Source organism: Daphnia pulicaria, chromosome 1 (assembly GCF_021234035.1).
Source record: "Daphnia pulicaria isolate SC F1-1A chromosome 1, SC_F0-13Bv2, whole genome shotgun sequence".
NCBI classification, from domain to species: domain Eukaryota; kingdom Metazoa; phylum Arthropoda; class Branchiopoda; order Diplostraca; family Daphniidae; genus Daphnia; species Daphnia pulicaria.
This window is the reverse complement of record NC_060913.1, coordinates 25,718,286-25,738,394: the sequence shown is the minus strand read 5'-3', so window position 1 is coordinate 25,738,394 and position 20,109 is coordinate 25,718,286. Positions and strand designations below refer to the sequence as shown.

Genomic DNA, 20,109 nt, shown 5'->3' with positions numbered 1-20,109 from the left:
GTGCCCATCTTTCAAAAATAATTTTTCCAAAGAAGCGTTGCACAATTCAAGATAATAATATCTGAAATAGTCAACCAAAGTCATTTTTCACTAAATTTTTTTTCAAATTTGCTTTGTCTTTTGTTACCTGAAATTTGCGTCACTCTCGGCGTGAAACAATTTGATAACATTCGAGTGATCAAGTACCTGCAACGCCTCCTCTCCTTGTGTGTTGCTTGCGATATGAATTAACTGAATTCGCTTGACGGCCACCGATTTTTCACACCATATACCTTTACATACGATACCATAACGTCCCTACGATACCATCGAGATCCCAATTCCTCACTTCGTACGACATTTCCATTCAATCTGATATTTCTGAAATTTTATTATTTGTTAAGGTTTCGTAAATTGCGGTAAATTGTATGTGTACTCTTCGATTTTCACCAGCTAAGTTAGTTGACTGAGTAATTCGTATCAAGGAATTTTGGTGTGAGTGTTGTCATGCAGATCACATAGCTTTATCATTTTGTATTGGTTACCTTGGCGATTTTATCAAGGTAAAACAGCTGATAAAATTTGTCAAGATAAATCCTCAGTTCACTTTTGATTAGCCTATGTCACTTTCAGGAGATCGGAGGGATATTTAATGGAGTCAATAACATTTTTTTGTTATTTTATTATTTATTATTACGCTTTTCTTTTTATACTTAAAATCGGATTAAAGATTTCCGAAATACATGTAGTTTGATGGGGTATTCAGGATTGGGTTCCGAACATCGTTGATTTTGCCAGTATTCCCGTGACTAGTTTAAATAGCGAAAATGCATTGCCGAAGCAACTAGCAAACTAGAAAAGTCCCAATTTTCGTTAAGTGGTGGGTCATAATCTGTAGAAAGGGTCAGATGTCAGATCAATTTCCACCAATCAGAGCAGAACATCGAGGGAATCTGCAGTAGATCAATATGGTTTTGGTTTTACAGTAGGCCTAGATACATTTTGGTTTCAGTTTTATTATTCACTTTGCATAACAAAAATTTCGAAAAAATTACATCAAGAGAAATCAGTTTTTCTATTATATTAACGGTTCATAAAGTGGGTAAGGCTATCTAACATGCATTGAAGTGATACAGAGGATTTTAGCGGGATTTAGTCAAAATATTTTAAAAAACCTTGTGTCATATTTTGGATCCATTCTTTTTCGATGTCTACCTTAACCCAAAACCCTGCGATGTATTTCACAATTTCATGTCGTCTTTCTTTTTTCATTTCATATGCGATGCAAGTTAGCGTATATGGCGTCACAACGCAAAAATTTTCAATTAGAAGTCGAATCATTTCATTTAAATTTTCTTTTTGATCACTTTGGCACAAGGAATGCATGTTTTTTTTAAAGTCGCTGTAATCTTTCTCTCTAGACCACAAGCCATAAAATTTTTGATTTCTTTCCCAGTCGTCTTCACCATCGACTTCCATTTCATGCTGAAGAAAAATTTGAACAATATCAACTAAATTTTCTTTGGTGTAGAATTGACACAAGATATCAAGGGCTCTTCTTCCAAGGCTACCATTGCAGTTGACATCGATTCCGTGTCGAATAAGAAGTCGTATTAAGTCAATTAAATTGTCTTCTTGATAAAATGTGCATAAATAATGCAAGGCATTATTCTTGTTACGGTCTTTGCAATTCACTTCTATTCCATATTGAATTAATAGTTGGGTTATTTCAATGATATTTTCTTCTTTATAATATTGAAACAAATAGTAAAGAGCATTGTGTCCACAACGGTTCTTGTAATTAACATCGATTCCGTGTTCAATCAAAAGTCGGGTAATTTCAATTAAATTTTCATTTTGATAATAACTATAAAAAAGGTGAAGGACATGACCCCTTTTGTTTTCCTTGCAATTGACTTCGATTCCGTGTTGAATTAAAAGTCGAATTATTTCAATTAGATTTTTTTTTTGATATCTTGCCCCAAATAACAAAATCAGAGCATTCTGGTGTTGTTCCGTTTCGCAGTTGACTTCGATTCCATATTTAATCAAAAGCCGAAAAATTTCAATAACATTTTCATTTGGATAATAGCGAGACAAACAGTGAAGTGCATTCCACCCGCGGAAGTCTTTGCAATTGACGTCGATTCCATGTTGAATCAAAAGTTGAATTATATCAATTAAGTTTTCGTTTTGATAATTTCGGCACAATAAAGTAAGCGCGTTTTCTCCGTTTTTAACCTTGCAATCAACTTCAATTCCACTTTCGATCAAAAATATAATTATTTCAATTAAATTTTCGTTACGATAATTACGGGTCAAACAGTGAAGGACATTTGATCCGTCTTTGCGCCTGTCATTGACATCGATTCCTTGTTTAATCAAATGTCGAATAATTTCAATTACATTTTCATGTTGATAAAAAGAAGACAAAAGGTGAAGGGCATTGCATCCGTCCATGTCTTTGCAATTGACGTCGATTCCATGTTGAATCAAATACCGAATAATTTCAATTAAATTCTGTTTTAGCTTCCGTTGACACAACAACAACATGAGAGCATTCCGTCCAAAGCTATCCTTTGAATTGATATCAATTCCATGTTGAATCAAAATTTCAATTAATTCAGTGAAATTCTCTGATTCTTCTTTTTCACACAAATAAATGAGAGCATTATCTCCGCTGTCATCCGTGCAAGTTACATTGATTCCGTGGTCAATCAAAAGTCGAAGGATTTCAATTGAATTTTTCAGTTTGTTGTGATTCTTGCAATCGACAAAACTTTTGTTTTGACACAATGAAATGAGAGCATTCAATCCGTAGTTGTTTATGCAATTGATGTCAATTCCGTGTTGAATTAAAATTCGAATTATTTCAATCAAATTTTCTTTTTGATAACTTTGACACAATGAAATTAAAGAATTCCATCCGCATATGGGCTTGCAATTGACGTCGATTCCGTTTTGAATTAAAAATGTGACGATTTCAATTAAATTTTCTTCTTTATAATGTCCACATAATAAAGTTAGAGCATTATCTCCGTAGCTCTCCTTGCAATTGATGTCAATTTCTTGTTCTATCAGAAGTCGAATTATGTCTATTAAATTGTCTTTTTTATAATTTCGACAAAATAAATGCAAGACATTTGATCTCATGTCAGCCAAAGTGTGGCTAAGGATGACGCCATTCTTAAGGAAGTGTCGCGCTATTTCAACCAAATTGTTATCGCCATCCTTTTTTGCTTTTGCCAGATATAAAAGGGGAGTCCATCCTTCAGGATAGACAAAGTTGACATCCACCCGTTTTTCCAGAAAGTATTTGATATCCTTTAAACTAGGATAAGTATCACTCGAACATAAGTCCATAAATTGTTTTTGTGTCACAAGCTTTACAACATATGATATATTTAGTTATTATTTATTTATTTTTTTTTTTTTTCACTTTAGTTTTTACCTTTTCGTAAAGTAGTTCAGCGACATCTGACGAATTGATTCGATCTTCCGGCTTTCCTTCTAACATTCTCTTGATTATGTCATACGCACACAGTTGACATTCTGTCCCAGTCAAACGAAACATAATTTTTAATAAAGTTTCCGCTTGATTTATGTGATAAACAAGGTAGTACTTACTATCCAGATTAATTAGTTTGTTTTTAAGTATGTTAGAGTGAATTTTATTACGAGAACCGAACGGATGAAGACCATTTGAAAGATAATATCCAAAAACAAGGCCTTCTGCAACACATCGCTTTGGATTGTTCCCCGTTGCGTTATTTTATCTTGCTTGTCGTCGAGCAGTTTCAATATCTCTGGGGCTAACCATTTCTCTGTCCCTTTGATTCCACTCATAGAACAAGTTCCTCTTTCATTCACTTGTTTACTCAGTCCAAAATCAGCCCATTTCATTGTTTCTTGGTTTTCTCGATTCTTAATAATTAGAACGTTTTCCGGCTTGAGATCACGGTGGATCAGTCCCTGTTTGTGAATGTATTCCAGGCCAGTAGCTAATTGGTAAATGTTCAGTAATTGTATGGGCATTGGGTGGGCCTTCAAGAATTTTTCTGGGTCCTTGTCTTTAGATAACATTTGGTCCAACGAGCCATCACACAATTCAAGACAGTAATATCTAGAAATAGTTGTTTTATTACCTCATCAGCTCATTGATCTGCTTAGATGACGTATCTTACCTGAAATGCTCGTCACTCTCGGCGTGGAAAAATTTTACGACATTGGGATGATCGAGTTTTTTCATGGCATCTTCTTCTTGTTTGCAGCACTGATGTAGTTGAATTCTCTTGATGGCCACTGTTTTTCCATCCCAGGATCCTTTGCAAACGATACCATAACGTCCCTCCCCTAATTTATTGTGGGGATTGAAAATCCGCGACATTTTCGACATACTGACTTTCTTAAACAGCACAATAGTTATGAAAAACTAATATTGTATTCCTTCACACACAAAAAACGATGTGGTCTTCTTTGTTAGGAATGCAACAGCCTTTTGAATTATTTGGCCTTGACGACTATAATCAAAGTGATAAACCTAGTCGTGGGTGGCAATTTTATCTTCTTGGATTTGTTGTCTTGGCAATGTTATCAGGCATATTTGATAAAAAATCTTGAAAGATAATTCTTTATTCCAAAACTCATTGGAAAGTTAGAAATTTCTAGCGACGATTTTCAAACTTAAATTTGTTGACACGTTTCTACTTTCATTTGATTCATTTTCACTGACGGCGCAAAAGGCAGTACAATTTGGTGGGAGTGAAAAGAAGGAGAAAATGGGGGTGTAAATGAGATTCTGCTGGCGTAATACTTATAGGCCCTATAAGCCCATCAGTACGGCCGACGTAGAGAAGCAAAGATCGGTCACGGATGCTCATATTGCCAGTATTTGTAAATTTACCCGAAATTTACCGATATTGAAAATATGTTATCGGGTCGTGATGATGGGTCGATGGTGGAATCCATGTTCTCCGGAGGAAAGTAAGGCGAAGGTGATAAAGTCGGTGATGGATAAGATGGCGTTGTGTAACCGTAAATCAGTGATTCGGTGTAGTAAGCTGTAGGAGAGACGGAAGTAGGGCGGTCGTAACTGGGAGTCTTCTTAGGAACGTAAAGTGGAACATAAGGTTTGAATGCTGATGCATGGTTGTAAATAATCGGAGCGAAATATAGCTGTGAGCTGGAATAGGGAAATGTGGATTCGATTTGTGATTTGATTTCGGTTGATTTGGCTTGTTGGGCCATCTCATTGGCCAGAATTCACTGTAGCGTCCGTTGGGGTTAAGTTCGTCAAACTCCTCTGTCTGACCACTTCCAAAGGCACTCATTGAGTTTCTGTTTTTATCTTTTTGAATCTTCGCGCCATATTCTTTCGCCAAATTGTCGCCATCGAGCCCGACGACTGCCACAGCTAATTGAGTCAGTAGGACAGGAACTAAAACCTGTGTAAAATTTTATTAACTTAACAGTTATGTCAGTCAGTTGAATGAACTTCACTGTAACTTACTTTGAATGTGGCGCGTTTCATCTTTGCAAAAAGTTGTTGATTTACGTTTGTGGATCGCCGAAATCCGTTCAATGTTGATCTGGCAACCCCGAACCATTTTCCGCTTTCTTTATCGTCTTCCCTCTCTTTAGCCCTTCTTTTCCCTCTGACTTCTTCGCCTGCTCTATAGCGTGGTGGACCTGTCAGAGCCTGAAACGACACATTTCTTAGTTTAAAGTTCTTTCATTGTCCTCGGAGTTATATACTCTTCTGATTGCTAGTGTCTCCTCTTCCTACATTGTCCAGGTATAAATTGTTATAAGTTGTATTCGTGCCCCATACTAAATTATTGATCTGTGTACAGTCGCCAGCTTGGCTCTAATGATTATTCGCCATTCTCTGGCCCTCCACGTGATAATCTGACTTACCATTCTGATTTGGGTCTGATTGTGTCTGTCTGACTCTTTACAATCCTTACGAGTCACTCTCTTCTTATTTTGTGTGTGTACACTCCCAGAAACCACACGTTGTCTTTGAATACAATATTCATTCATCCATCAGCCTACAGTCAGACCACGAGAAATTTAATTCAGGGTTCCATCAAGGGAACATTTGGTCCTTCGAACCGGAGTGTGAGTCACCTCCGATATCTCCTTCTGGATCTCCAGTAACTCAAAATCCAGCCAGCCGAGTCCTCTCCAGCTGACTGCCATCTCAATTTCAAAATTCAGCCAGTCGAGCCCTCTTACTGGCAGCTATATTCAGACGAGTTTCGTCGTACACCTCTCCACCTTCACTGCACGCACGTCCACCTATCGTCTCTCCTCGTCAGAGCTTCACATCAAACTCAAGACCGTCTTCACCATGGCCACAGAGATCAAGCCAGGGGAAGATGCTGACTACGACGAAGACTACGCCGTGGAGCTGGCAAATATGAAGGCGAAGAGGAAAACCCTGCGTCGTCAGATCACGGTGTCAAACACACAAGTCGAGACTCTGACTAATTCCAGAGGCTCACGGGGAGCCATTCAAGGCTTACTACTCCATCTCAACGACTTAATACTCCGAGCCTCACAGCTTCAGACCGACATCTCTACCATGGAAGATGACGAGGAAGAAGCCGAAAGACAAGACGCCAATCACTTGGGTTATGTCACGCGTGTTGGTGAGCTGTCTGCCAACGCTCAAGATTATATCAGGAGTAGAGATGGAGATGCAGCGTCCATTGTTGGACCGAACGTCGTTCCGGATCGAGACCCACCTCTACCTCCCGTTTCTCCATCTGAAATTCTCCGGCGAGAGCAAGCTCGTCAAGACGAAATTGCAGCAACTCGACTGGGAGCTGAGAGAGCCCGCGAGCAAGCTGTGAGGACCCGCCAGCAAGCAGATCAAGCATGGGAAGAAGCGGACGCAGCACAAGCTGCCCTTAGGCTACTCGGCGTCGAACCTCCCGGAGGATCAATACCACCAGATGATGACCATTTCACTTCCATCAGTCAACAGATCATCAACACCACTCCGCAAGCGAAGACATTGTTGGATCAACAACGTCAGAAGAATTTCGACAGCACTCAAGAAACTCCTGACACCTGGATCGATTTGTATAGTGCTGGCCGTCTACCTCCTATTATCACTGCTCGCAGTACACGCTCATCAGTATCGGCAGAATTGGAACCTTTCGACGGAAAGGCTTTGGAGTGGTTTTCCTGGATCGATTTGTTTCGAGCATTGGTGCACGATACCCCCAAGTCCCCCGGAGAGAAGTTAGCCCTTTTAAAGAGATTTCTCCGAGGAGACTGTTTGGACCTGGTATACGGACTAGGAGGTGGTGAAGCAGCCTACATCGAGGCCCTGGTTCGGCTGAAGCAGACATGTGGCCGCCGAGACGTCATGAGAGCAGCACATCACCAAGCCATCCAGAAGTTGGAGACGAAGCAAGATCCGGCGTCATTCAAGAGATTTGCCGAACGTATCCGCACACATTTATTCGACCTTAGCCGAATTGGAGAGACGGGGACGACGGATTTGATTGAGAAGATTTGTCTCAAATTACATCTAAACGACCGGTTGGCCTGGAATGAAGACAGACGGGGACGGATCGAAGATCGAAGCTTGAACACCTTCGGAATGTGGCTATGTTCCCGTGCTTCCGCGTATCAGAACGCTTTCAGCATCGCAGCCGATCAAGTCAATCCAACTTCGTCAAAACCGAGCAATCAACGACGCCAAGCCCGGACCAATCAGAGTTCAGCAAAGATGGCAGGTGAACAAAAACAAGTTTCTTTCCCCTTCGCTGGAAAGCCGTTCTGTTTTAAATGCGAGAAAGGACACAGGTTGCCGGATTGTGAAGATTTTAAATCACTTTCCGTCGGGGAGCGTCTGACTTTCTGCATGCGCCGTCGTCTTTGTTTCAGTTGCTTCTCGACTAAACATTCAGTTTACGAATGTAACAAGCGAAAGCCGTGTAAACACTCTGGTTGCGGCTATTACCATCACCCGCTGTTACACCATGTTGCCAAGGAAAAACCGCCGACAGAAACCGAAGAAAAGGCTCGACCTACAACAGCAAGAATCGGAGCCCCTCGACAAGTCACCATGGGCATGCTGCGTCTTCCAGTGATGGCCGACGACGGAAGTTGGGTGTTAGCCAATATCTTCTTCGACGAAGGTAGCGATTCAACCCTAATGCGAAGTGCCTTCGCCACGGCCCTGAAACTCCGCGGCCCACGTCAGATCTTAGCTGTAGACGGAGCTGGCGGAATAATCAACCGCTATCCATCAACCAGGGTCCAGTTTCGAGTTCAAGCGGTGGACGGCAATATTTTCTCTCTAGAAGGATCTACCATGAAAACGGTAGCCAGCCCTACACCTATCACCGACTGGAACAAGGAGAAGTCCCATTGGTCTCATCTTAAGAACCTTCCGCTCGGCGAAACAGGAGGAAAGGTCGACGTCTTGATTGGGCTGGATTATGCCCACCTGCTGGCCGTCCGAGATTCAAGAGTTGGTGAAGAAAAGGAACCTATCGCCTCCAAGACCGCCTTCGGATGGGTCGTGAGAGGAGTCGTCAATGGACGAGTAAATTCGGCTTCCGCCCGTAGCTGCAAGATTTCCGGATTTACTTCCTTAGCCAACCTCGCCACTGAAATGCGCCGATTCTGCGACACAGAAGATTATGGAACGGAGCATCAAGTTGGCTGCCTGTCGCCCGAGAATAAACGCGCTCTCGCAATTGTCCAAGAGAAAACCAGGAGATTGGAAGTCGGATACGAAGTGCCGATCATATGGCGAGAAGGAGAACCCGACTTGACCAACAATCGCCCGATGGCCGAAAATAGATTCCGTAGCATGTTGAACCGATTCAAACGTCAGCCGGAATTCGAAGAGGATTACCGAGCAGCTGTCCGGAAATACTTCGACAAAGGCTATGCTTCCCGTGTTCCCGATCCAGCTACCGCAAAATACTTCCTAGCCCATCATGGAGTTTACAAAGGAAAGAAGCTACGTCTGGTCTACGACGCCGCTGCCCCGTTCAAGGGGAAATGTCTCAACGATTCGATAATCAGTGGCCCAGCTCTTCAACCATCTTTGGCGGCCGTCATCACTCTTTTCCGAGAGGGAGCCGTTGCCTGGGCGTCCGATATCGAAGCCATGTTCAGCCGCTTCCGGCTTTCCATCGAAGACCGGGATTACTTCTGTTTCCTATGGCAGGAGAAAGACGACATCGAACCAATTGTTTGTCGGATGGACCGACTTCCTTTCGGAGCCAGCTGCTCCCCTTTCGTGGCCATTTATGGAGTGCGCCGCATCCTGAAGGACACCGGAGCACCAGACAAGGTGGTTCGTGCCGTCGAGGAGAAAATGTATGTAGATGACTATTTAGGATCCGCAACATCCGTTACTGAAGCAGTTGAAGAAGCCGTCACAGTCAAGAACTCCTTGTCCGCTGCTGATCTCAATCTTCAAGGATGGATCTCAAATTCGCCGGAATATTTACTGGAGGTGTCGAAGACCGATCGGCCGGTAACAGCTACACCTTCCGCTCATCCGCTCACCAGTGAGAGCACAGAAAAGGTTCTTGGCGTCGTCTGGGACACCAATTCTGACACTTTAGGATTCCTAGTAGCCAAATCATCCGACGCAGCCCTAACTCGCGTCAGTCTGGTCAGCAAGGTAGCCGGTGTGTTCGACCCGCTTGGAACGGCTTCGCCGTTGATCGTCAAGGCCAAGATTCGTCTAAGAGCATTGGGTCTCAAGGGACTCGACTGGAGCGACGAAATTACCGGTGACGACGAGATTTGGTGGGGTAGCTGGTTCATCGCTTTGGAACAACTTAACACATTGAAGATGCCACGATGCTTATTTCCAGAAGAAGCCCAAATCATCGACGCCGAACTTCACACCTTCTGCGATGCTTCGGAAGAGGCCTACGCTGCAGTGATTTATCTTCGCGTCCAATACTCCGACGGTCACGTTTTGGTTCGACAGGTACGAGCAGCAAACAAGCTCGCGCCGATGAATACGATTTCCATTCCCAAACTCGAGCTCAACGCAGCCCTGTTGGGCGCTCGCCTCCTACGGACCGTTCACTCAACCCTCAAATCGAAAATCAAGAGACGGAAGCTTTGGACAGATAGCAGTACCGTCCGAAACTGGATTCGGGCCACGGCGGCCTATTATCAAATATTCGTCAGTAACCGGATAGGCGAGATCCAGACAATCACCCAGCCTGAAGAATGGCGATTTATTCCGGGAAAATTAAACCCAGCGGATCTGGCTACCCGCTCCTCCCTGGACGAACAGCCCATCCCACCCGTTTGGTTGAATGGGCCGGACTTTTTACTTCAGTCTGAAGACCATTGGCCACCTGATCTACCGTGGATGGCGGTAAAGGAGGAAATCCGCCCGAGTCGCTCCTATACTGCTGTGGTGGAGAAATCTGCTGACCGGTGGAAAGAAATCCACATTGGCCCCGAAGATGTTCCAGCGCTCTCCAAATTGGATGAAAAATATCTGGAGCTGGTCCGGTTGTGCCAATCTGAAGTTTATGAAGAGGAACTACACCGATTCAAAAAGGGCAAACAGCTTCACTCTACATCCAGTTTGCTGGCTTTGGCCCCTATTTTAGGTTCTGATGGTGTGTTGCGACTCGGAGGGCGAGCTGGACGCGCGAAGTTACCTTACGACCAGCTGCATCCCCCCCTTCTTCCTGGAAGCCATCCGTTCACCGAAATGATCATCCGCGCTTTCCACGAACACCTCAAACACGTCGGAACGGACTTTCTGCTCAGTTACATCCGTCAGCATTTTTGGCTTACCAGCGGAAGAGAAGCGGTGAAAAGAGTCCGTCGCAACTGTACCATTTGTCGGCGCAATCGAGCCAAGCCAGGCGAACAATTGATGGGAGACCTTCCCGATTCACGGCTTGACTCCGGCTCTCTCCCATTTACTCGTACCGCCGTCGACTTATTCGGGCCATTTGAGGTTGGTCTTGCCCGAAACCGAACGACCAAGCGTTGGGGCGTGTTGTTTACATGCATGGTCACTCGCGCTGTATTCCTGGAGCTCGTCCCGTCGCTCTCAACAAGCGATTTCCTGTTGGCACTACGAAAATTCATTTCTCTCTACAGAAAGCCCGAGGTAATTCATTCTGATAATGGAACCAATTTTGTCGGTGCCGAAAGGGAGCTGCGGGAAGCCGTCGAAGAAATGTACGCGTCCCAGGCGATCCCAGATTTCATGAAACGGGTCAGCATCAAATGGACCTTCCAACCGCCTCGGACACCTCATTTTGGAGGCGCCCACGAATCGCTGGTCCGTTCCACCAAGAAGGCGTTATACAACGCCTTGGAGCAAGAAAAGAACAGCTCCCGTCACCCGACTGAAGATTTGCTCAGAACGTTATTGTATGAAGTAGCCGGACTGCTGAATACCCGACCGTTGACTTATGCCAGTTCCGATCCAGCGGATTTCCGCCCGTTAACGCCGAACGATTTTCTAAATCGGCCGCCAACTGCATATCCACCAGCTGGATCATTTGATGACGCCTCCCCGCGAGAACACTATCGCTATCTTCAAAGAGTTCTGAATCTCTTCTGGGATATGTGGAAAACGGTGTATCTGCAGTCGTTGGCATCCCGAAAGAAGTGGAAGGTGAAACGACCGAACCTGGAGGTGGGCGACATCGTTCTCGAAGTCAACAAGGGATTTGGACGTGGTGAATGGAGCATCGGCCACGTCGCAAAGGTCTACCCAGGCGCAGATGGATGTGTCCGAGCCGTTGACGTTCAACTCCCAACGGGAATCTTCCGCCGCGGGATTACAGAATTATGCCTGTTGGAATCCATCTCGTCCGTCAAAACGGACTCGGGGGAGGATGGATCGCCGAAATCCGTTCAATGTTGATCTGGCAACCCCGAACCATTTTCCGCTTTCTTTATCGTCTTCCCTCTCTTTAGGCCTTCTTTTCCCTCTGACTTCTTCGCCTGCTCTATAGCGTGGTGGACCTGTCAGAGCCTGAAACGACACATTTCTTAGTTTAAAGTTCTTTCATTGTCCTCGGAGTTATATACTCTTCTGATTGCTAGTGTCTCCTCTTCCTACATTGTCCAGGTATAAATTGTTATAAGTTGTATTCGTGCCCCATACTAAATTATTGATCTGTGTACAGTCGCCAGCTTGGCTCTAATGATTATTCGCCATTCTCTAGCCCTCCACGTGATAATCTGACTTACCATTCTGATTTGGGTCTGATTGTGTCTGTCTGACTCTTTACAATCCTTACGAGTCACTCTCTTCTTATTTTGTGTGTGTACACTCCCAGAAACCACACGTTGTCTTTGAATACAATATTCATTCATCCATCAGCCTACAGTCAGACCACGAGAAATTTAATTCAGGGTTCCATCAAGGGAACAGTTTGTATCTTGTTATCCGGTACGACTGCCACTGACTTATATCCATTGGGAAAAGGATGCCTCTCCTCAGCATTTTCCCTTGTCGCATTGTCCCTTGTTGCTTTCCCGATCACCGTCGTCTGTGGTTTTTCTTTCTGGCACTTCTTCTGCTGATCAGCTCTTCTTCTTGTCATTTCCGACTTTCAATGGTTGTTTTGAGCTGACGACTGCGGCTCGTAACTTTTATTTTAAGCTGATCGATCAACATCATTTTTCTATGAACGAAAACTCGCACTAGTCGTCAAAATTAATTTCAATTAATTTTCCGGGAATCGCACTGAACTTCGTGATTTTTTTAGTCGACGAAATTTTTTTATTTTTACTGAAACTCCCCAGAGAGAGAAAAATGAAAAAGCCCAAATTGATCAAAACACGTCCGCTCTCGTGAACGGACGTGAGCCAACTGGCTCTCTCTCAGCTCCGCGTGCTGTGAATGTGTGGCGCCCACTGCTGGGCCGTCCTCTCTCCTCTCCGTTCACAAAAGAAGCCCAAACGAAGCCCTTCGGGGGCTTCACGATTGCTTCAGCTTATAAGTCTCTTCTTTTATTTTTCCCTTTACAAAAAATAAAGTAAGAAAAAGCTTTTTCTTCTTCTTTTCTTTTCTTTCACGAGTTCTTTTTCGACATGTACGTCGTACTACACATTCTGAATGTGTCTTGAGCAAAAGAGTCTCTCAAGTCTATAGCTACAAGTCCCTTTTTTTGGTTCTAGCCGCGCGGTATTAGTACATGAATAGAGCAGAATCAAGTTGTAGACACAAAACTAAAATAAAAGTGCAAGTGTGCAACGGAATAATAATAATACCCCGACCGACCGAGTCTATAGATACATCCAGAGACTGTTGTAACTTTATTAACCTGTGACCCGCTAGATATTTGAAACGTATGCAGTGTATTAGTTCATGGGGACTTTCAGCTCCCCCCGCCTTTATTATAAAGTAGGGTTTAGCCGCTGTCTCATCTTAAACTTTTTCCTACTACTTGTTGATCCTGCTGAACTATTTTTCGTAACCCATTTTTTTTTTTTTACTTTTTATTTAGATAAGTTACAGCAATCCGTTTGATGGGAGGAACTGCCAATGTCCATCTAAGTGTGGGTGCTGTACTATTGACGTTTTGCAGACTATCCCGTCTGGCGTATTCAACTTTTCTGTGGTTGGAGCCCCTGCATGGATGCCTGGATGATGGATGCCTGCATGGATACCTGGCCGTATTTCCCAAGCAGCTAATAAAAAAAGGTAGGACAACTTTGATCTCTATTAACTTCCTTTTAGACTATTTGGTGGCGTTGATTATATAAATCGAGCCTATACAGACCAATGTTTATTCCTGAGCTTAGGTCACTAAATAACGCACGGCTCGGCAATTTTGCACCTCACAACATTTTTTGGCTGTGGATAAGCAATCAAATTCAAAAATGGTTGAACTTAAACAACCTTGAGAAAAGTGCAAGTCGGAAATGAATGTGTGACCAAGTTTAGGGAGGGCGATCCGGTTTTCACGCCCAGGTGGATGACGGTCACGCTCAAAAGTTCTTGTTGTTGTTGTTGTCAAAATTGTTGGGTTTGGTTATTCGCGTTTGACGTTGCACATTTTTCGCCGACGATGGATCTTATTGTCTCTCGCCAAGAAAAGCGCAGCAACGCCCTTAACAATTTGTTTTGTCGGCGAATGCAAATCAGAACTGGTCCTGCACAGAGCCAACTAGCTAACGCAACGTTATTTTTATGACAAAATTAATGAATCTTTCTGTTGACGACAATGTTGAAGAAGCCTTTATTTTTTTGGTCGGTGTACAAAATGCCACTCGAAAAAGGACACTTATCCAAACATTTGCATGAGAAAAATAGAATATCTATACAGTTTTGAAAAACCATAACAATTTTAGTCGTAGGAGGGCTCTATAGGGGTATCCCAATCGCTCACTGACTGGCAAGTTTCGGGCAAGGCGTGCAGTACCGGGGATCTCCATCACTCGATTCGTTCAAGAACTCTAAGACTCGGTTGGATGGCCTAGGCGATAGGTACTAGTACTACTTGCTTGGTCATTAGATTTTCGGCGGCGGTCTCGATAACAGTTCCGTGGAATCTGACAGGAAGATTTTCTATGGGATAGAACAGCCATCCAAACCCGACATTTTTCTTAGTTGACATGATTTTTTGCACGAGTCGGTCGACTGCTGGAAGGGCGAAAACGATGCCTCAAGGAGAGAGATGTACGGCAAACTAAACAACAGTAGTTGTTTGTTTGTTTTTGTTTTTTCCGTTTGTTTGGCTTTGTGTGTGGGATTTTGTGCCCGTTCGATGCCTTGAGGAAGAGTTTTATTTTTTCTTGATCAAAGATTACCTCAGGTTTTTTTCTCTGCCTTCAAGTGTCAACAGGAACGATCCCTCCGACAAACTATAATTGTCGTCCACGGTCCATCCTATGTTGAATTAACAATTCAATTATTTCATTTAAATTAAAATGTCGATAACGACTACGTAACAAAGTTAGGGCATTCCATCCGTCTTTGGTTTTGCAATTTAAGTCGATTCCATGTTTAATTAAAAGTTGAATGATTTCAATTAAATTTTCCTTTTGATAGTAACGACATAAGACAAGAAGAGCATTCCATCCGTTGTTGTTCTTGCAATTAATGTTGATTCCGTGTTGAATTAAAAATTGAATTATTTCAATTACATTTTCGTGTTGATAATAAAAACATAAGACAAGAAGAGCATTCCATCCGCCGGTGGTCGTGGAATTGATGCCGATTCCGTGTTGAATTAAAAATCGAATGATTTCAATAAAATTTCCTTTTTGATAATGACAACATAAGAAAAGAAGAACATTCCATCCGCCGGTGGTCGTGGAATTGATTTTGATTCCGTGTTGAATCAAAAGTTGAAGTATTTCCAGTAAATTATTTTGTCCGTTGTATTTTCTTTTTGCCAAATAATGGAGGGGTGACATTCCTTCTTCGATTGTGCAATTGAAATCCATACCTTCTTGTAGAAAATTCGTTACTTCTTCCAAACTTGGATAGCTATCACGCGAACATAAGGCGAACAACTGAGTTTCAAATTGACTCTGAAATGGAAATAAATTTAATTGGTTATTACCTAAACAATAATATTTAAAGGCTTTACTTTAATTTGTTTGAGAAATTCTGCAACTTCTGACGATGTTATTCTATCCGCGATATTTTCCTTAAGCATTTTCTGGATAAGGTCACGAGCACATTGTGATTGTATTTCTGTTTAGTTGAAGCAATTTGATTTTATTTCGTCATATTTTAAAGGTTATTTCAATTTGAAAAAAAAACTTACTATCCAGATTAACTGGTTTATATTCAAGTATGTGGGTATGAATTTGATGACGCAAACCGAAAGGATGACGGCCATCTAGTAGGAAGTAGCCGAAGACGAGGCCTTCTGAAAACACATCACTTTGGATGGTGCCTCGTTTAACTGTTGATGTTGTTTCACTTTCAGACTGGCTCAATTCGTCGTCACAAAATAAGTTCAGAATTTCAGGTGCTAACCAGTCAAAGGTACCTCTGACTCCGCTCATAGAGTAAGACCCTCGCTCATTCACTGGTTTACACAGTCCAAAATCAGCCCATTTCAATAAAACGTTTCCTTTTTGGGATCTTGCCAGATGAGGACGTTTTCAGGTTTGAGGTCGCGATGCACCAGTCCCATTTTGTGAATATATTCCAGTCCGACAGCTAATTGATAAAGGGCCGTTAGCGATGGGGGCATCGGCCCACGGTATTTATTCTTGTGCCCGTCTTTCAAAAATAATTTTTCCAAAGAAGCGTTGCACAATTCAAGATAATAATATCTGTAAATAGTCAATCAAAGGCATTTTTCACTCATTTTTTTTTCAAATTTGTTTTGTCTTTTTTTACCTGAAATTTGCGTCACTCTCGGCGTGAAACAATTTGATTACATTCGAGTGATCAAGTCCCTGCAACGCTTCTTCTCCTTGTGTGTTGCTTGCGATATGAATTAATTGAATTCGCTTGACGGCCACCGATTTTTCACGCCATATACCTTTACATACGATACCATAGCGTCCTTCACCCAACTTGTTGTCGAGATCCAAATTCCTCACTTCTTCTGACATTTCCAATCAATCCGATATTTCTGAAATGTATTTCTTTGTTAAGGTTTCGTAAATTGAATGTGTGCTCTTCGATTTTCACCAGCTAAATGAGTTGACAGAGTAATTCGTATCAAGGAATATTGGTGTGAGTGTTGTCATGCAGATCACAGCTTTATCATTTTGTATTGGTTACCTTGGCGATTTTATCAAGGTAAAACAGCTGATAAAATTTGTCAAGATAAATCCTCAGTCACTTGCAGGAGATCAGAGGGATTTTTAATGGAGCCAATAAAATGTCTTGTTATTTTATTATTTACAAATACGTACGCTTTCATTGTTTTAATTTAAAATCTGATTAAATATTTCCTAAAAACAGGTAGTTTGATGGGGTAGCTGAAATTAGGATGGGGTTCCGAACATATTTGATTTTGCCAGTATTCCCGTGACTAGTTTAAATATAGAAAATGCATTGCCGAAGCAACTAGCAAAATAGAAAAGTCCCAATTTTTGTTAAGAGGTGGGTCATGATCTGTGGAAAGGGTCAGATCAATTTCCAGCAATCAGAGCAGAACATCGAGGGAATCTGCAGTAGATCAATATGATTTTGGTGTTACAGTAGATTCATTTTGGTTTCAGCTTTATTATTCACTTTGCAAAACACAAAATTATATTAAAATAAATCAGCTTCTCTTTTATATTAACGGTTAATGGAGTGGGTAAGGCTAATTAACATACATTAAAGTGATACAAATGATTTGGGGAGAACTCAGAACAGTAAAAAAAAACGTTAATAATCATACGTTAATAATATCCTTGTGTCATAATTTGGATCCAATTTTTTTTAATGCTACGATAATTTGTGTTGCATTTCAGATTTTCGTGTCGTTTTACTTTTCCCTCTTTGTATGCGATGTAAGTTAACGTTAACGTATATGGCGTCACATCGCAACAACATTCAATATGTGGCCGAATAATTTCATTTAAATGTTCTTTTTGATCACTTTGGCACAAGGAATGCATGCAATTTTTGAAGTCTCTGATGTAATTTCTCTTACTATGATGCCCCAAGCAATTAAATGCCTCATTTCTTTCCCAGTCGTCTTCACTATTGACTTCAATTTCATGCTGAAGAAAAATTTGAACAATATCAACTAAATTTTCTTTGTGGTAGTGTTTGCACAAGATATAAAGGGCTCTTCTTCCAAACAAACCTTTGCAATTGACATCGATTCCGTGTCGAATCAAAAGTCGTATTAAGTCAATTAAATTGTCTTCTTGATAAAATGTGCATAAATAATGTAAAGCATTATTCATGTTTCGGTCTTTGTAATTCACTTGTATTCCTTGTTGAATCAGAAGTTGAACTATTTCAACAATATTTTCTTCTTTATAATATCGAAACAAATGGTAAAGGGCATTGTGTCCCCAATTGTTCTTCCAATTGACATCGATCCCGCGTTGAATTAAAAGTCGAATTATTCCAATTATGTTTCCTTTTTGATAAAAACGAAAAATCGTCTGAAAGGCATTACATCCTGACGAGCCTTTTAAATTATGGACTTCACAACCGTGTTCAACCAAAAGTTGTACAATTTCAATTAGATTGTGATCTTGATGGCGTGCTTGAGGTAATTCAAAGGATGTGAAAATATTTGGGATACTGTGGGCCTTGGGGTCATATCCGTGTTCGATAAAAAGTCGAGTTATCTCATTTAAATTTTTGGGTAAAAAAGAAAAGAAACATGTAAGGACATCATTTCCGTGGTTGTCTTGGCAATTGACATCGATTCCATGCTTGATCAAAAAATGAATGATTTCAACCAAATTTTCCTTTTGGTAAAATCTACCATGATACAAGGGAAAAAGAGCGTTCCGTCCGTGTCTGTCCTTGCCATTGACGTCGATTCCGTGTTGAATTAAAAGTTGAATGATTTCAATTAAATTTTCTTTTTGATAAAATTCACTTAATAAAGTGACTGCATTCGATCCGGCGTTGGTTTTGCAATTGACGTCGATTCCGTGTTGAATTAAAAGTTGAATGATTTCAATTAAATTTTCCTTTTGATAATGACGACATAAGATAAGAAGAGCATTCGATCTATCGTTGTTCTTGCAATTGACGTCGATCCCATGTTGAATTAAAAGTTGAATGATTTCAATTAAATTGTCCTCTTGATACTTCTGACAGAATAAATGCAAGACATTTAATCTAGATTGGAACAAAGTGTGGCTAAGGTTGACGCCATTCTTAAGGAAGTGTCGCACTATTTCAAATAAATTGTTATCGCCATCCTTTTTTTTTTCTGCCAACATTAGAAGTGGAGTCCATCCTTGTGGACACTTGACAAAGTTGACATCTACACCCTTTTCCAGTAAGGATTCAACATCCTGCAAACCAGGATAGGTATCACTCGAACATATTTTCAAAAACTGCAGTTGCCTCACAATCTTGAAAATATATGAACATATTTTGTTATTTATTTATTTAGTTTTTACTTTAGTTTTTACCTTTTCAGAGAGTAGTTCAACGACATCTGACGAATTGATTCGATCTTCCGGCTTTTCTTTGATCATTCTCTTGATTATGTCATACGCACACGGTTGACATTCTGTTCCAGTCAAACGAAAAATAAGTTTTAATGAAACTCCCTCTTGGTTTATATTTGATAAACAGTGTAGTACTTACTATCCAGATTAATTAGTTTGTTTTTAAGTATGTTAGATTGAATTTTGTGACGAGAACCGAACGGATGAAGACCATTTGAAAGATAATATCCAAAGACAAGGCCTTCTGCAAACACATCGCTTTGGATTGTTCCCCTTTGCGTTATTTTATCTCCCTTGTCTTCGAGTAGTTTCAATATCTCTGGGGCTAACCATTTCTCTGTTCCTTTGATTCCACTCATAGAACAAGTTCCTCTTTCATTCACTTGTTTACTCAGTCCGAAATCAGCCCATTTCATCAGAGTTTCTTTAATTAGAACGTTTTCCGGCTTGAGATCACGGTGGATCAGTCCCTGTTTGTGAATGTATTCCAGGCCATTAGCTAATTGGTAAATGTTACGCAATTGTATGAGCATTGGGTGGGCCTTCAAGTATGTTTCTGGGTCGTTGTCTTTAGATAACATTTGGTCCAACGTGCCATCACACAATTCAAGACAGTAATATCTAGAAATAGTTGTTTTGTTACCTCATCAGCTCATTGATCTGCTTAGATGACGTATCTTACCTGAAATTCTCGTCACTCTCGGCGTGAAAAAACTTAACGACGTTTGGATGATCGAGTTTTTTCATGGCATCTTCTTCTTGTTTGCAGCACTGATGTAGTTGAATTCGCTTGATGGCCACTGTTGTTCCACCCCAGTATCCTTTGACAACGAAACCATAACTTCCCTCCCCTAATTTATTGTGGGGATTGAAAATCAGCGACATTTTCGACATACTGACTTTCTGAAACAGCACAAATAATTAACTTTTCCTTCACACACAAAAAAAGATGTGGTCTTCTTTGTTAGGAATGCAACAGCCTTTTGAATTATTTGCCCTTGACGACTATAATCAAATTGATAAACCTAGTCCTGGATGGCAATTTTA

The 20,109-nt window shown here is 41.4% G+C and overlaps 3 protein-coding genes and 2 long non-coding RNA genes across 5 annotated transcripts in view; all 5 read right to left on the bottom strand.

Moving 5' to 3' along the window:
• The window catches only part of LOC124315508 (serine/threonine-protein kinase/endoribonuclease IRE1-like), a gene marked incomplete at its 3' end in the record, with an annotated part of 50,322 nt that overhangs the window by 1,137 nt on the left and 29,076 nt on the right, over positions 1-20,109 (bottom strand). The window lies entirely within an intron of this gene.
• LOC124320154 lies at positions 3,221-3,694 on the bottom strand. The gene is made up of 3 exons (XR_006913788.1): positions 3,607-3,694; positions 3,431-3,531; positions 3,221-3,363 (listed from the first exon to the last, which is right to left on the bottom strand). It is a non-coding gene; the product is annotated as an uncharacterized LOC124320154 (long non-coding RNA).
• Positions 4,014-5,538, bottom strand: LOC124320086. The gene is made up of 3 exons (XR_006913767.1): positions 5,489-5,538; positions 4,164-5,423; positions 4,014-4,102 (listed from the first exon to the last, which is right to left on the bottom strand). It is a non-coding gene; the product is annotated as an uncharacterized LOC124320086 (long non-coding RNA).
• Positions 15,670-16,913, bottom strand: LOC124318087 (serine/threonine-protein kinase Chk1-like). The gene is made up of 2 exons (XM_046782809.1): positions 16,319-16,913; positions 15,670-16,251 (listed from the first exon to the last, which is right to left on the bottom strand). The coding sequence occupies exons 1-2, from the start codon at positions 16,534-16,536 to the stop codon at positions 16,032-16,034; spliced, it is 438 nt and encodes a 145-aa protein (XP_046638765.1). The 5' UTR covers positions 16,537-16,913; the 3' UTR covers positions 15,670-16,031.
• On the bottom strand, positions 17,136-20,054 carry LOC124314643 (death-associated protein kinase 1-like). Its single transcript, XM_046779901.1, has 4 exons — positions 19,745-20,054; positions 19,202-19,683; positions 19,024-19,124; positions 17,136-18,963 (listed from the first exon to the last, which is right to left on the bottom strand). Exons 1-4 carry the CDS (start codon positions 19,954-19,956, stop codon positions 17,317-17,319), a joined length of 2,442 nt encoding a protein of 813 aa, XP_046635857.1. The 5' UTR covers positions 19,957-20,054; the 3' UTR covers positions 17,136-17,316.